This window comes from Myotis daubentonii, chromosome 1 (assembly GCF_963259705.1).
Source record: "Myotis daubentonii chromosome 1, mMyoDau2.1, whole genome shotgun sequence".
NCBI classification, from domain to species: Eukaryota; Metazoa; Chordata; class Mammalia; order Chiroptera; family Vespertilionidae; genus Myotis; species Myotis daubentonii.
The window spans coordinates 25,325,967-25,343,695 of record NC_081840.1 but is presented as its reverse complement, the minus strand read 5'-3'; the positions used below and the strand labels follow the sequence as shown (position 1 = coordinate 25,343,695).

The 17,729-nt window shown below is 40.9% G+C and overlaps 1 protein-coding gene across 3 annotated transcripts; it reads right to left on the bottom strand.

Moving 5' to 3' along the window:
* Positions 1–991: 991 nt before the first annotated feature.
* Positions 992–17,430, bottom strand: MED6 (mediator complex subunit 6). 3 transcript variants are annotated; one of them, XM_059692121.1, is made up of 8 exons: positions 17,196–17,429; positions 12,740–12,899; positions 11,119–11,210; positions 9,028–9,110; positions 8,749–8,857; positions 4,501–4,616; positions 3,653–3,680; positions 992–2,595 (listed from the first exon to the last, which is right to left on the bottom strand). In XM_059692121.1, exons 1-8 carry the CDS (start codon positions 17,215–17,217, stop codon positions 2,465–2,467), a joined length of 741 nt encoding a protein of 246 aa, XP_059548104.1. In that variant the 5' UTR covers positions 17,218–17,429; the 3' UTR covers positions 992–2,464. The 3 variants fall into 3 exon arrangements, with proteins under 3 accessions (XP_059548104.1, XP_059548093.1, XP_059548113.1); XM_059692110.1 differs by lacking the exon at positions 17,196–17,429 and adding an exon at positions 16,294–16,375; XM_059692130.1 differs by lacking the exon at positions 4,501–4,616 and having other exon boundaries at positions 17,196–17,430.
* Positions 17,431–17,729: the final 299 nt, after the last annotated feature.

The window sequence follows — 17,729 nt, the reverse complement described above, 5'->3', positions numbered from 1 at the left end:
GTGAACCCTGTGGTGATGGGCTGGACTTGGTGGTATTAGTGTGAATCGATGGCTTTTAATAAACATAGATGTATCTGTGGAGACATATGTGTATTCACTCATATGTAAGTATATAGTATTTAGTTCTTAACTGTGTCAGGTGAAAGGGCCTAGAAGCAATAACACAATAGCAAACGAACACACCTAGCCCCAAAATCTTGATTTCCAAATGCATTCTCCACCAAAAGGAACTAGGGACCTTAGAAACGGCTGATTCCAGGCCAAGGTGGGGAAGAATGTGGAATATCCTACTGTGCCAAAATGTAAAGAAAATACTCAATGAATGAGAGGGTCATATCAAAAGGACACGGGAATCAGCGTGGAGAGGCTCTCATGGCCCAATCTGGGACAATTTGAGCATCAATATAAATAATAATAATAAAGAAATACAACTTACCAAATAAAGTAAGAATCTAGAAGTTCAAAATGATATAAATAAGTATGAAGGGGAGAAAGAAAAACTCTCATCTTTATAGCAAAAGGCCAACTAATAGTCATAGAGGAATTCTGAAATTAGAAATTCATCATTTGGCAACCATCAAATTCAGGCAAGAATTATCAATGGATGCTAACTTGCAGGAAAAAATTTGAGGAATACCATGCTATTTACAAAACCTCTATTTCTCCCACAAGATAGCTCTAAATTACAAAAGAAAAAAATAGTAACTTTACAGTAGAATAACCTGACAGACAGTAACTTTAACCAAGTAAAGCTGACATCATCAGAAATGAGGCAAATTAATAGCATGTGTCTCCACAAGCATCTTTTCCGTGTGATTCCTGATAAAAGCACAAGAGGTGAATTTAACCATGAAAATATGTCAAAGAAAAGCAAACTGAGAGACATTCAAAAAATAACTGGCCTAAACTCTAGATATCAAGTCATGAAAAACAAAGAACTATTCCAGATTAAAACAGACTAAAGAGACAGTACAACTAAATCCAATGCATAATTCAGGATACTCTTTTGCTGTAAATGACATTCTTGACACCTCTGGTAAGATATGAATGAGATCTACAGAGTAGTAATGGTATCATATCAGTTTACTTTTGATAACTGTACTATAGCTATGGAAGAGAATATCCTTGATTTTAGGAAATATACACAAAAGTACTTAAGGGAAATGGGCATCATGTCTGCAATTGACTCTCAATCCAAAAGTAAAAGGTGTATGTAGATGTGTACTATATATACACATACACATAAAGAGGAAAATAGCAACTGTCATCGAGAGTCTGAGATGGGGAGAGGACAGGAAAAGATTGAAGAATAAAACAAATATGGAAAAACATTAACATATGAGGAGTTTTGGCAAAAGGCATATATATGTAGGAATCCTTTGTACTATTTTTACACTTTTCTGTAAGCCTGAAATTATGTCAAAATACAAAGCTAAAAGAAAAATCTTACACAATACAGAAAATCAGACATTTCATAAAAGCAAAAGTTAAACATGAGCAATTATTCAAACACTTAAAATAATAAAAAAACATCTTTGTAGTAAATTCTGGAGGGGTTGGTATTTTCATATTTTGCTGAGTGACAACTGGTTCAAACCTTTTGAGAAAAAATAACTTGGCAATATGGACTAGGAGTAAAGTAAAGAGTCTGGTGATTCTACCACTGGGACTCTATCCTAAGGAAATAAATACTAAATATCAGAAAGTCATTATAGACAAATGTAATCACAACAGCTTCATTTAAAATAATGCAAATTGGGAAAAACCTAAGTAGAACACAGGAAGAGTTTAAGAAAATGTATAATCACTCACAGGAATTATTTAATCATTAAAATAAATAATCTATAAAAACTAAGTAAACATGGAGACGTGCTTACAACAGACATAATAATGTGATAAAATAAAATTATATGAACAGAATAATTACAAGTTTTGGTTTCTAAAATATTCATAGAAAAAAAAGACAAAGAAAACTCACAAAACTGTTAAAGGATTTGTAGGGTGATGGTATAGGCAAGTGAGTTTTTCCCCATTTCTTTACCATTCAAATTGTTAAGTAACTGAATTATTTTAATACTGAGAAATATGCAACTAAAAAAGAAACTAAACTTGTATTTACTACTTTAATCCTTTGTGTTTACAAAGTGCATCTGAAAATATTTGAGAGAGAGAAATAAGGGGGGAAAGTCATGATAAAGTAATTTAGACAAATACTTTAATTTGGTTTCAAACATATGTGAGTGAGGAGGCTGCTCAAATCCATAGGGGAAAGGTTACAAAAGATACATACAAATATCCATCTCAAAAGCATGAGGGTCCTTATATCCTTTCTTAAAGAGCATAAAGAGCAAGCACATTCTATACAAATGAGAGTTGTGACAAAGAATTTCAAAGTTCAAGAGCCTGTCACAGTATGAGGTATAATAATGGACAAGAAGTCTTACAATCCTCTCTTGTCGAATACTCACTGAAGTCTCATTCGTTTTTCAGGGGGACCTTTAGTGCTCACTGTCTGTTGGGTGTTCTTTGTGGTCTCCTTCTCATCAGACTTCACAGTTTCTGGTGTAGGTTCTGCCTCTTTCTTTGTCTGATCCACTAGCCATCAAAAGGAGTTATTTTTTTGGAGGGGGGGTAAGGATAAAGGGATGAGATCAATTTAGACAACAGTTAATATGAACGGTTAAACTCTTTCCAATTCATTTTAGAACTGCTTATCTCAAGTTCTAAATTTAGCTGTTTCATCAGGCAAATGTATAAGAATCCATTTACAAGTCTAAAAACCTGATAACCCAAGCAAATTTGTGATACTAGACAAAAACACATGGCATTTAAATAAGATAGTATACATGATTATTCCATCCCAGTTCAATGGATAGGTCAATTATCTCTTTTCAATGATGAACCAGAAAACCTTTCTCCACACTGAAATTTGAACAATTTGAACCCCAAACCTCAAATCACCTCATCTTTTCCACACCTCCTCAATTCCTATTCTTCCCACTCTGATTTACCTTTTAAATCCTAACATCACTACCACAAAAGCATCATCTTGCCTGGCCAGCCTGGCTCAGTGGATGAGTGTCCACCTATAAACCAGAAGGTCACGGCTCCATTCCTGGACAGGGCACATGCCCGAGTTTCAGGCTCAATTCCCAGTGTGGGGTGTGGAGGCAGCTAATCAATGATTCTCTCTCATCATTGATGTTTCTATCTCTCCCTCTCCTTTCCTCTCTGAAATCAATAAATATATATATTTAAAAAACAAAAACAAAAAAACCCCCATCTTATGGCAGTTCAGCAAATCCCAAGGTTAGGAGTAACAAGCTACAATGAGAGAATCTAGAAAAGGGGTTAGGAACGTACAGCCTCTGTCTATGTAAGCCCCAAGAAATCATTTGGTCATTAGGCATTAGGGGTGAGTTAATTAAATGTCTGACCAAATATAGCAGGCTAATTTTTAAGCTGATAATTTTGTATGGTCCTCAGATGATATTATAAATATCCAAATGACCCTTGACAGAAAAAAAGGTTCCTCACCCCGATCTAGAAGGACCAAATGACAGTAGCTCATCTCATATGCTAAGTTGTTACTGAGTTAAACAGGCTGTTTGGTCTTATTTCAAGTTTAACAAGAACATCAGATGAACCATACCTGGGACAGGCTTTTCTCCAGACTTTTGCTATAATTAAAAACAGAGAAAACAAAAGAGAGAGTGGGGAGAAGTAGAAGAAAACAGGTAAGTTAGCAAAGTTGTGTTTTTTTTACTTCAAAATTCTTATTAAATTACACCTTCATTCAAATTACATTATAGATGACTACATGAAGAGGAACCACTGTATGTATCATAAAAAGTAAATTTATAATTTTCTACTTCTTTTTCGCCTGTTTCAAAAAAGACAAATCTAAAACTAGAACAAGAGTCAAATATAAATAACCCTGAACACCTACAAAACCCTCTGTCTCTGCATCCAGGCTACATGATTTACAAATATCAGCTAAGTAGACTCCAGTGGAAGAGAAAATGGAGCCTTTCAAGACTTTGGAGACTTATTTGCTTAGGGGATATGAGCTATGAAAAAAGTAGAATGAAGTGTGGATGAACCATCTGACTTTTAAAGATGGCGGGTATGGGAAATACAGAGGGAAAAGAAGTATTTTTCTATGAACATAAGGTTTCTGATGAGTACACTATTAAAAGGCAAACTGCAGCCCGTCATATCTGAAACAGTTCTCAATTAAAAACAAATATACCAGGCTTTGACCAGGAAGCACAGTTGGTTAGAGCGTCATCCCGACATGCCAAGGTTTGGAGTTCGATACCTGATCAGGGCACATACAGGAAGCAGCCAATGAATGCATAAATAAGAGGAACAGCAAATTGATGTTTCTCTCTCCCCCACACTTCCTCTCTCTCTCTCTAAAATCAATAAAAATAACTTAAAAATAAAAATAAACATGCCAGGAAACAGTATCAAATTTACCACACATGCTCTCATTACCTGCACAAATTTGGGTGGAAATTTTTGTCTGAGGTCTAGGAGTAAAGCATCCACACGTTGCCTCTGGAAAATAGAGCTTGGTTCTTCTTTCCTTTTGGTTTTAGGTTTAACTTTTTCTGTTAAAATATGAAGTCCAAATCAAAATACTGCCCAGTTTGGTGTTTTATATTTTACAAATTTTTATCCACCATGAATATACTCAGACTTCATTATTTTTCATGGCTGCTAGTTAAAACAGAATCTCCCAAACAAGTTAAACTGAGCATATACACAGAAGTATTCTAACTCTCCCTCTAAAATGAAGTTATTAACATTCTAGCATTTAAAAAGCTGATGTCACCCTGGCTGGTGTGGCTCAGATGGATGGAGCATTGACCAGTGCACTGGTTCGATTCCCGGTCAGGGAACATGCCCAGGTTGCGGGCTCAATCCCTGACACGGGCGTGCAGGAGACAGCTGATCAATGGATTGATATTTCCCTCTCACATGATGTTGCTCTCTCTCTCCCTCTCCCTTCCTCTCTCTCTCTAGAAATCAATAAAAGTATTTTATAAATAAATAAATAAAAAGCTGATGTCTTTTAAAGATACTTTAGTTTTAACTTTGTCAAGTATATGATTGTCTAACCACTATGCATACACCTGAAACTAATACAAAATAGTATTGAATGTAAATTGTAATTGAAAAAAAAAAAATTTAGTATATAAGCATGGATAGAAAAAAGAATTTTAAAGCTAAAGTTTTCCATAATTACCGAAATCATAATCCAGATTATTTGTTTGAAATTATCCTGTGTATATTTTAAGTGAATTAAATGGTCTTTTCCCATGAATCCTAATAAGTGCAAATGAAAAATGCAACTTTCAAAAATTCCCCAAGTTACCATTCTCAATAATGAAGACTATAAATCACTGAAAAAAACCCAGGACAAACCAAACAGAAGGTCCTTAAGACAAGAAAGAAGTTACAAGAGAAATTCTGAAATTAATGACATAGAATTTCCCTTGGGAGGGATATATATTGGGAGACTGTCTCTAAATGAAGGGTTCCAGATAAGTTTCACTCCAAACATTTCATTAGGGTAGGGGCAGAGAGCTCTTAGGAGAAGTTTATTTAACTAATGTAAACTTTCCTACATCTGATGTTGCAACCTGCAACTACTATTAAGAATAAATAAAACTGTATCTGAGATAAGACTGGGGAGAGAAACCAAGATGGCGGCATAGGTAAACACTGGAAAGTGCTGCCTCCCACAACAACTTCAAAAATACAACGAAAAGACAAAACAGACATCATCCAGAACTACAGGAATGCTGGCTGAGTGGAAATTCTACAACTAGAAGGAAAGAGAAAAGCACCCTGAGACCCAGAGGAGCTGCAGAAGTAAAGTGCAGAGGTACGGAGGCTCGCGTTCGCGCATGTGCGCGCAGAAAGGGGCTGGCACCTGAGGACGCGGCTGTCTTTTTGAATCGGGAGGGAGTCACAAGCTCCCGACTGCTCTGAACTCCGTTCCGGGAAGTCTCTGGGGACCCAGGTGTCATACGGGGAGAAACTGGACTGTCTGGCAGCAGGCAGAACTCGGAACTTGAGGGCGGCTTTCCCTCAGATGTGCTTGCAGCGATTACCGGGACACTGAGACGCCCGGCCCCTTAGGGAAGGGCTGAGGAACAGCCATAGCTGCTTGCTCCGCCCTTTGATTCCCTGAGACCCCACCCCACCCAGGCTGTGGCAGAGGCTTTTGCATATGAATGCCCTGGCCCTTTGCAATCTGAAAATTACCTAACAAATTGCAGCTGGGCCAGACAGACCCAGAACTTCCAAGAGTAGGCCCAAGGCCCTACAGCAGCTTGCATTGCGTTACAGCTGGGCCTCATCTGGGCACCTCCAAACTCCAAAAAAAGGAAGGGGAATCTGCAGTTCTCTTCGTAGCCCCTGCTGGGTAACCTCAGGCAGAGGCTAAATTAGCACCACCTTAGATCCAAGAGCCAGTGTACCCAGTGGTCAGAGGGGGACCATCCAGATTACAACTCCTCAGATCCATAAGGGACACACTCAGGGCGCAGACTCAGTGAGCACCAAAGCCCCACTGAAGCAAGTCTTGCCCCAGAAGGGTGTCTTCAGCACAGAAGTTCTCCCACTGCAGACACAGCTGATTCTCACTGCCAATTGGCCTGGAGGTCAATTCCTCCCAGTGATCCTACAACAATCAAGGCATAACTACAACAAGACTGTGCACAAAGCCCACAAGGGGGTACACCAAGAGTGTCCACCTCAGGTAACTGGGGAGTCTGAGCCACTGGGCCCTATGGGACACCTAGCACACAAAACCACTCTACCAACACAGGGAAGCATAAAAAATGCAGAGACAAAGAAGTCACAAATGACAGAAATGGAGGAAAGCAAACGACTGGATAGAGAGTTCAAAACCACGTTTATAAGGTTTTTCAAGAATTTTCTGGAAACCGCCGATAAATTTAGTGAGACCCTGGAGGATATGAAAAAAGACCAACTAGAAATTAAGCATACACTGACTGAAATAAAGAATAATATACAGAGATCCAACAGCAGGCAAGAGGATCCCAAGAATCAAGTCAAAGATTTGAAAAATGAAGAAACAAAAAATACCCAACCGAAAAAGAAAAAAGAATCCAAAAATATGAAGATAGTGTAAGGAGCCTCTGGGACAACTTCAAGCGTACCAACATCAGAATTATAGGGGTGCCAGAAGAAGAGAGAGGGCAAGATATTGAAAACCTATTTGAAGAAATAATGACAGAAAACTTCCCCCACCTGGTGAAAGAAATAGACTTACAAGTCCAGGAAGCGCAGAGAACCCCAAACAAAAGGAATCCAAAGAGGACCACACCAAGACACATCATAATTAAAATGCCAAGAGCAAAAGACAAAGAGAGAATCTTAAAAGCAGCAAGAGAAAGACAGTCAGTTACCTACAAGGAGTACCCATACAACTGTCAGCTGATTTCTCAACAGAAACCATGCAGGCCAGAAGAGAGTGGCAAGGAATATTCAAAGTGATGAATAGCAAGAACCTACAACCAAGATTACTTTATCCAACAAAGCTATCATTCAGAACAGAAGGTCAGATAAAGAGCTTCACAGATAAGAAAAAGCTAAAGGAGTTCATTACCACCAAACCAGCATTATATGAAATGCTGAAAGGTATTCTTTAACAAGAGGAAGAAGAAAAAGGAACTCTTACCATTTGCCACAGCATGGATGGAAGTGGAGAACATTATGCTAAGTGAAATAAGCCAGTCAGAGAAGGATAAATACATGATCTCATTCATTTGTGGAATATAATGAACAACATAAACTGATGAACAAGGACTGATCCAGAGACGGAGAGGCATTGATTGGACTGTCGGGCCTTGGAGGGAAGGTAGGGGAGGGTGGGGGTAAGGGGGAAAGATCAACCAAAGGACTTATATGCAAGCATATAAACCTAACCAATGGACACGGACAATGGGGGGGTGAGGGCATGAGCGGGGGGCGGGGGGGGTAGCGTGGGGATAAGGACACATATGTAATATCTTAATCAATAAAAAATATATTAAAAAACAAAAAAAAAACTGTATCTGAGAGACCATTCATGACACAAGCCTGAAATCTATTTAAAGGCTACTTTTCCATTAGTAATTTATGCTGAATTGCTATTTCTCAGAGAAGGAAATACAGACTATAGGTATTCTGCTATAGACACACTTCTAGTACTTAGGTAAAATATGGTGTAGAATGAGTAGCAGATTAACAGCTACAGAAACTGGGGAACCTGGCATCACAACAGATGATAACATGGAAAAATAAAAAAACAGACTGGTCACCTGGGAATAAGGCTCTAAGAGCACCTCCCCTAGTTTTAAGATTGGGAGATTCAGGTTCGTGATTTCAAGATGACTCTACAGTTATGTAAACAAGAAATATCACCATTGCTCAGTCCCCATCATTGATTTTCTCTGCATGCTCCAAATATTTTAAAAACTTGAATCTACTTATCAAAGATTACCATTTACCTAACATTGAAATGTATATCTGTTCCTACGGGAAAGCTATTATTACCACATCTATTTATATAAACAGTAGCTGTGCCAATGTCATAATCCTATGAAGAATCTTCCTAAGGGGAAGTAAAACATACCTAGAAATCATCAATAGCTGTTTACCTGAAGAAAACAGATTTATTCTCAGATACCAAAAAATGTTTTCAGAAGGTCTAGGTGTCCTACCTACCTTGCTCTTCATGATCTTTGAAGTGCCACCAATACCCTTTGGAAGGATGATATCGACAGTATGACATAGCTTCATCAAAAGCTGACTGAATGCCATGCACCGCAGTAAGCTTGTAGAAAGAAAATGAATTCCCAATTTCTCATTAATAATGCTCAAACATTTTAATACCCTAATACCCAACACTTTATACTGACTTACACAAGCAGCTGTGTTTGATTCTTGAAAGCAAGGTCGCTCAAGTAAATGTTTTTAGTGTTTAAATAATGTGAAGACACTTACCACTCTAGAGTTTATAACTGATCCCAAGTCTGGTGCCTGGTAGATCACTCCAGCAATGATATAGTAATCAGCCAGTGGGATAACTAAAGCAGTAGAAAGGAAAAAACCATTTATGAATACAGCCATGTACACAAACTACTAAATAGATTTCCATAAAAAGAATAACTAAAAGTTGACATTTTCTCATATTAAAACTTAAGGCAGGGCCTGGCATGCAGGTGGCAGCTGATTGGTGATTTTCTCTCATCACTCATATTTCTCTCTCTCCCTCTCTTCCTCTCTGAAATCAATAAAAAATATATTTAAAAAGATTTCCTGTTTTCGTAGTTATATTATAAAAACAGCCACACCCATTCACTTACATTATTATCTACAGCTGCTAGTTGAGTAGTTGTCACAGAAACCATGAGCCTCACACTCTAAAATATTTACTCTGTGGACCTTCCCAGAAAAAATTTTGTCAACTCTTGCCCTAGAGCAGTGAATCACCTGAGTATCCTGTTAAAATCAGATTCTTAATCAGTAGGCATAGTGCATTTCTAACAAGTTCCCAAGTGATCCAATGCTGCTGTCAGTCAACCACACTTTGGGGAATAAGACCTTACAGCAAGAGATTTACAGCCTAGCGTGAAGATAACAGATGTGCTGAGCTTGTCTCTGTGCTCCCGTCCTGAGTCCTAAGGAATAAAACAGCTGCTAGCGAGGCTGGTGCCACCTTGTATAGCTTCTATAACTTGAACCCTCTCACCATGGAACTCTTATCCATGGTCTTGCCTTTGTTCTAAGGTTCTCTTTTTTTAAATCCTCACCCGAGGATGTTTTCATTGATTTTAGAGGGGAAGGGAGAGAGAAACATCAATTGGTTGCCTCCTGTATACGTACCAACCAGGATCAAACCCACAATCTAAGTATGTGCCCTGACCAGGAATCGAACCCACAACCTATCAGTGTACAGAATGATGTCCCAACCCACTTAGTCACATGGGCCCAGGGGTAAGGTTCTTTTTCTCTGGACCAAAACTCTAAATTTTTAAACTAAATTTAAGTTCTTGATTCTAGAACTTCTTTAACAAGTCATTCTCTGGAATCAATACCAAGGTTGTTACTAAATGTCTTGATGAGGGATTTTAAAATTAGGAGATGTAGCTGGTCACCTTTGGAAGTAAGTGACTAATGCTATGATTCAAAATCCAATCTGCATTCTATACTCTTCAGTGTGGTTTCTAAGGCAAGTTTTTGTGTGGTTAGATAAACCAGGTAAGACTTGTGGTTGAATGTGTCAATGAGGGTTTTCAACTGACCTTTTAAGAATTTGGTACAACTGCACTTACCACGTATTTTGTAACAGAATTAGACTCAGTGGTCTGAGATGAAAAGAAAGTTACTTGGAATATTCGAGGTTCAGTTGGAATCCCAACACTTGTGCTCACAGGAAGACAAGGTTTCAATATAGCGAGTTGCTCTATTAGTGCTTGTAGAGCTGCCCCTGGGCATGCTGGGAGACCCCTGGTGTCCAAGCATGTGACTAGTGGAACTCCATTTGAAATGGTTCCTAAGTGATAAAGCTATGTCTACCATACCAGCCTGCCTAGACAATTTGTGCAAACATGATTTCCTTCTAAGGCTCTGGAATTTTAGCAGGCATAAGAGGTCTACATGATTAGCCCTCATTAAAAATCTGGACTCAGAGTCTCAAATGGAGTTTCCTGAGCAGACATACACACATGGAGCTGCATTTCACTGCTGGAGGGTATACTTGGCGTGGCCCCTCACAGAGAGGAAAGTATAGAAAGTTTACACCTGGACAGATCCCTACAGATCCCACTTAATATGGCGTTTTCCCTTATTGATCTGGCTGGGTATTCTTACTGTGTTGCCCTAACAAAATTTACACATGACTGACTATATGCTAAGTCTGCTGAGTCCCCCTGGTAAAGCACTGAACATATATATGTTGTCTTGGGGATGCCCAAAAAAACCCAAGAAAACAAACAAACAAACCAAAAAAACAAAACCAACTAGATAGCTCAGAAAGTACATAAATCATGGTGTTTTAAGAAAAAAATAATGCCTGAAGTTTACACATTTTACCTTGGGTAGGGGACTGCCGCTGTTGCTTCCGGATGATAAAAAGAATGGGCTCTTGAGCATGTAAAAGGATGTATTCCACTCCAACCATCTGACTGAATGAAAATAGAACACAGACATCCAGAGATCTATGAATGCCCTGTCAACAATTCTGTAGAACATTCAAATTATTATATAAAATTATAACAACACTGTAAGTAGAATTAAAACTTCCTGTGTTTGATATTAAAACCTGGCTGTTTAATAAAACTGGCTATTTTCCAAGGTAATCAAATACAGGTAAGGATTTGGTTTTTAAACAACAAAATTTATTTATAAAATTTCATGATGAACTTAAATTTTCATCATGAAAGTATACTGAAGAGCATGCTTCAAAAAAGACAACCAAGCCCAGCCGGTGTGGCTCAGTGGTTGAGCGTCGACCTATGAACCAGGAGGTCATGATTTGATTCCCGGTCAGGACACATGCCCAGGTTGCAAACTCAATCCCCAGTGTGGGGTGTGCAGGAGGCAGATAATCAATGGTTCTCTCTCATCATTGATGTTTCTATCTCTCTCTCCCTCTCCCTTCCTCTCTGAAATCAATAAAAAAAAATATGTATTTTTTTAAAAAGGCAACCAATACCATGATGCTTCTTGACCTGGGAGATCTATAAATATATGTAAAATATAAAAGTATACATGGTGAAGACTATTCATGTCTTTTTTTTTTTTTTAATATATTTTATTGATTTTTTACAGAGAGGAAGGGAGAGAGATAGAGAGTTAGAAACATCGATGAGAGAGAAACATCGATCAGCTGCCTCCTGCACATCTCCTATTGGGGATGTGCCCGCAACCCAGGTACATGCCCTTGACCGGAATCGAACCTGGGACCTTTCAGTCCGCAGGCCGACGCTCTATCCACTGAGCCAAACCGGTTTCGGCGACTATTCATGTCTTGACTGTATATGTCAACTATATATTCTACCCAACTAGAAAATATCAAAAACCTTATTCTTGCCCCACTGCATTTTTTATCTGGCAGATTATGATTAAAACAATAAGTTGTCTTAATAGTTATAAATATTTGTTTTATAACAAAAGTTATTTAAAATACCACAGAAATTTAATTTCATGAATTCCCCCTAATGTTTGCTGACAGATTAATAAAAACACACACACACTTTATTACACAGTTGTTTCAGAAACTTTTATAACAGTAATAAATTCTTAACGTCCTAAGTCTGAAGAATCTTGCTTTGTATAAGTCTGGCTAAAATTTTTCGTCATACAAAGATAAATCTACTATAAACCTACTAAAGACACTAAATTACATGTAGAGTAGACAATAAGTATAGTTACTAGGTTGAGAATAACAGCTGCATTGCTCATCAGATCTACATTTAAACCTCATAGCTATAGTCTAATTGGACAGTAATATATAAAGTTATTACAGTAAAGACTTCCTAAGCAACAAATGACTGCTAATAATTCCTTTGCCAATCAAAACTTGTTATGAACCCAAACAAAACTCCAGTTCTTCCAAAACTTCTACTCTGTATTTCATGATCCACAGCTTGAAAGAACTGTTCACTGCAGAATCTCTAGTTGGCCAAGATGCTGCTTTCTTACAATAACTTACTTTAAGTGTTCTAATGTTAGTCTCTGCATTTTGACCACTTCATTATTACACGTTCTGTCGTAAAAAGGATTACTTCTTTCTGAAAAGTAATCTAGGACACTTCCACTGTTCAAAATGGGGATCCATGTACTGTCAACCCAAGAGATTCCAAGTAGATTATCTATAAGAAAGAAACAAAATAATAAAAGGTGAGAAAAGAGAAAAAAATCTAATCCTACAAATATTATGTATCTCATGTTGTAGGCACTATAAATAAAAGGAAGACATGGATCCTAACTTACATACTCTCACAGTCTAACAGAAGAGACAAGTACACAAGAAAGCAATAACTCAAGTGCTATAATAAAAGTACGAATAAATGTGTTATGAGAGCACAGTGGAGGGAGCAGAATACCCAACCTGAGGAAACTGGAATGATTTTTTATGGGGTGAGGGTTTTAGCACTATCCTATCCTATATAATAAAAGGCTAATATGCAAATAAACCAAATGGTGGAACAACTGAACAACCAGTCACTATGACCACCAGGTGGTGCGTGCTGACCACCAGGTGGTGCGTGCTGACCACCAGAGGGGCGAGTGGAACATGGCGGGCGTCAACAGCAGGCAGCAGAGAGCAGAACATGGTGGGGGTCGGCCGCAGCAGGATGGTGGAGCAGGTGAGCGGGGCGCCAGATCAAGGCAGGGCACCAGTTGCTGTCATGGGGCAAGCCTCTGGTGGTTACTGAAAACTCTTTGCTCCCGCGCGCTGTAATCCTACCCGGCCCTCACACCTGCCTGGCGCTCACACCTACTGCCAGCGCTGGCCCTGCTTGCACCTGCTGCCAGTGCTGGAGCTACCACTCGCACCCGCTACTGGCACCTAGCGCTGATTACTCAACAATGTCAGTGGGTAAGAGCAGCAGCTGCTGGCCCTGATCGCCCCTGAGGGCTTCTCCACTTCCCCTTGCACCTGGGGGCAATCAGGGCAGCAGCTGCCACTTGCACCCACTGATGGCATCGGCCCTGCTTGCACCCGCTGCTGGCGCCAGCCCCAATTGCTCCACGCCGTCAGCGGGTGTGAGCAGGGCCGGCACCATCAGCGTGTGGGAGCGGGGGCGGCAGGAGTGGGGCTGCCTGCAGACAGGGGACTGGGGGCCATCGTGGGAGGGGCTGAGTGGGGTCGAGGATAATGGGCCGAGACCCACCCCTGTGTCTACTGCAGCCTTGAGGCCCACAGTTCCTTTCAAGGGGCATGAATTTGTGCACTGGGCCCCTAGTATGTTAAAGAATAGAGGATCAAGCTGGAAAAAGAGGAGCAAAGCAATTTTAAGCAGAGAGAATGCATATACAAAGGTGAGAAAATGTAAAAATATATTATGTTTCAATGATAATTTGATAAGATAGAGAAGTATAGGACTTAAAATTTAAAGAGATTTTTCAAAAAACTAGAAATCCTAAGTTTTTATATGTTGGCAACTAATTGAAAAGTTTTCAAACAACATGCATGCCAAAGAAAACACATCCAGAGCCACCAGTTTGCAACCTCCCAATTAGGGACCAAGAAATAAATTAGAAAGTTATTATGATAGATGAGATGATGCAAAAGTTAAAGGGCAAGTGAGAAGTACAATGCCCTTAATTACAAGTCATACAATTTCATATTTTAGAACAGAATTAAATTTGAAAATTTTCAAAATGCACAAAGAAAAAAAAAGACATGGTAAAATAGAGCTAGACATCTTTAATTAATGAGTTTTATTAGCTACTGGCTGCAATGATGCTTCACACCACTAACTATACTAAATCCCAATAGGTGTGAGTCAAGAACATCAAAATGCCTATAAATATTGGTTGAAGAAGGAACTATTAAAACCTCAACCTCTCCTATACTGTAATTGCTTCTGGCATCTTTGAAGAAGTTAGACCTAACCCAGGTGACAAGCAGTTCCGAGCAAAACGAATCAAATGAGAAAAAGTAAGTGTATAAAGGTAAAATGTGCTGTGTGCATTATAAAACCAAGGAAATAAGTGGATGAAGTATGTTAATGATCAAATAATCAGTAGAGACTATTAAGATGGTTCATCATAAATGGATCATGCCATAACCAAATATATAAAAAGCCAAAAAATAAAAAGACAGATTTCCTAATGAAAAACTAAGAGTGCTGGCCTGTGGACTGAAGGGTCCCAGGTTTGATTCCGGTCAAGGGCATTTGTAGAAGAAAATGTTAGGTTTCTTTATCACTTACATAGTGGAAACTAGGTATATGTGGTGTCATAATAAGTACACATTGACAATAAATTGTCAAAATATTACAGATCATTTCCAGAAAGAAAATAATCTATAGAAACAAATGAATGTTTAGTGACAATCCCACCTACCAACAATTATGGAGAGTCAATACATATGGGCATGAGGTGATGAAAACCTAGTGGAAGGCAATGGCAATGCATAGGAAGATAAGGAGCAATCCTCCAATTATCTCTCTGGCCTCATCTCTTCCCGCCTCCTTGCTCATTCTCTCAGCCATACCTGCCTCTATGCTGGTCCTCTAACACACCAGGCATGCTCCCACGTCAGAGCCTTTGCAAAGACTCTAACAAATCCAAATAAAAAGTAAAACAGTATGAAAGCTAAATATCTGAAAACAGTCTGAACTAAATGTTTCTTTTTTTATTTAGTAGCAAGGGTGCATGGCGACATGGCCCCCAAACAGCTCTCTAACAATCAGCAAGTGATAAAATTAGGCACCGAAAGTGCCTAACTTATATGAAAGACAAATACTTAAAAGTATTTTTCAGAAATGCTGAAGATCACTGGACATTTTGAATAACTATAAAATGAGAATATATTTGTAATAAGCATGCTAGACTCCATCCACTTTGGTTAATATAGAAAAAGGGATCTCAAACATTTCCCTTTAAAAAATCAAGTATATATAGCCCTGGCCAGGTGGCTCAGTTGATTAGAGTGTTGTCCCCATACACTAAGGTTGCACATTAGACCACTGGTCAGGGCACATACAAGAATCAACCAATGAATGTGTAAGTAAGTGGCACAACAAATCTCGATCTCTCTTCTCTCTCTCTCAAATCAATAACAATCAAGTATCTACGAAAACAACCTACATGGAAATGATTTGAAGCATCTTGCAGTTAAGCATCTTGAGTGGTTTCTGTTTTTGTTAATCCTCACCAGAGGATACTTTTTTCCATTGGTTTTTAGAAATGAGTAGAAGGGGGGGCAGGGGAGAGAAACATCAATGTGAGAGAGACATCAATTTTGGCTGCTTCCCCCACCGACCCCGACCAAGGCGGGGATCGGATCTGCAACCCGGGTATGTGCCCTTGACCGGAATGGAACCCACGCCCCTTCCGTGCACCGGCGGATACGCCAACCACTGAACCACACCGGCCAGGGCGATAGTTAAAACATTATTTGAGGAAAGCCCTTTTTCTTTCACCTGATTGGGGGGTGGGGAAGGGTTGAATCTCAGCTTGCACCCAGGTACAAAAACTCACACTTCCTTTAAGAAAAAAGGACCACAACGTTTCGAGCGGGAACACATCCACCTTGAGCGTTTTCTGCAAGCGCAGGAAGTGTTGTGGAGACAGCGCCGCACGAAAAGGTAACGATCATGGCGGGCGCTCCGCGCTGAGTTTTTTGGGGGAGCTTCCAGGATCCCTCTTCCCGGCCTGGGGGAACCCGGCCTGTTGGGAACCAGGTTCCCACGCCTCAGCTGTTCTTCAATCGCCCTTCCGGCTGGTTCCCTCGCGGGAATACCAGAGCACAACTTCTAGGCTTTTTTCGTTTGGTTCGGTTCAGTTTTCAAATTCACTGAAACGGGGGGTGGAGGTGGGCAGAGAGGAGGATGCATGTATAGCTTCATGCCTCCGAGATCGCGCAGCGACAGGGGAATGCGCCTCCATCTATCTATTCACCGGTCGGCAAATATTTGAGTGCCTTGGCAGTTCAGCGGTAAAAAAGACACGACCCCTACGTAACTGCTGGGTGTTTGACGGGAGGTACTGCAGACTCAAACATAAAACTTCCCGAAGAAAATCTTCGGGGTTCAAGCTCAGGGGCGCCAGGGGCGCGATGTCAGAAAGAAAGCAGCCGCGACGCCAAGTCCCCAGGGGTGGACCGAGTCCCGCCGGCCGGTCACCCCAGCTCCCACCCCGCCCACAGGCCATCCCTTCACCCGGCAGCCCCGACGTTCACCGCAGAAACATGCGTGTGAAACAGCTCTGCGGTCTGAGGGCTCAACCCCAATTTCCCCAAGGCCTCGGCTTCCACGCTTCTAAGAGACACCGCGAAGCGGGGAAAACCAGGCTACTTTTCGCCAGTGAGGCTTTGAGTCGTCCACAGAAAGAGCTGGGAGACATCACAAAGGAGCCTGACCCCTGCCCCGCGAGCTAGAGAGCCCCAGACCAGACCCGACCAGCAAGAAACGAAGGCTGACAGCACGGGTTACCTCGGATATCCACCGCCGCCATAATTCCAAAAGTGTTCGCGGTTCTCCTTCCGGCGCAGAGAAGACGTAACCACTATGACGACGGAAGCGGAGGGGTGCAGGTCCTCGGGACCCTGAGGAGAAATGCAGAGGGGAGGACAGTGCGGGACCCACGAGAGGGCAGGGAAGGGGAGGACGCCAGGAGCGCAGGGGAGCTGCTGGGAGGTGGAGGGATAATTGTGCACTGGGGACAATTCCGAGAGGAGAGGGAAGCCGCTGGGAGGGGGCAGCGGGGGTGGGGGGAGGAGTGGGGCTGGGAAGTGGAGGGGCGGGGCTTGGAGGTGGAGCAGGACGGGAGCTGAGCGGCTGGGCTGGGAGTTGGGGCGGGAAGGGAAGGGGCGAGGCTGGTTGATGGAGCACCACAGGGGGGTGCTGGGAGGTGGAGAGGGGTGGGGCGAGGGGCGGGGCTGAGATGTTGAGAGAGGCGGGAAAGGGGCGGGGCTGGGAGATGGAGAGGGGCGGGAAAGGGGCGGGGCTGGGAGATGGAGAGGGGCG

What these genes read in the sequence shown, in the direction of transcription:
- MED6 (XM_059692110.1), bottom strand. Translation starts at nt 16,360, where the DNA reads ATGATCGTTACCTTTTCGTGCGGCGCTGTCTCCACAACACTTCCTGCG. An exon ending in CAGTTATAAACTCTAGAGTG is followed by an intron (nt 8,858 to 9,027) that starts GTAAGTGTCTTC and finishes TCTTTCTACAAG; the next exon opens with CTTACTGCGGTGCATGGCAT. An exon ending in TGGAGAAAAGCCTGTCCCAG is followed by an intron (nt 2,596 to 3,652) that starts GTATGGTTCATC and finishes TTTGATGGCTAG; the next exon opens with TGGATCAGACAAAGAAAGAG.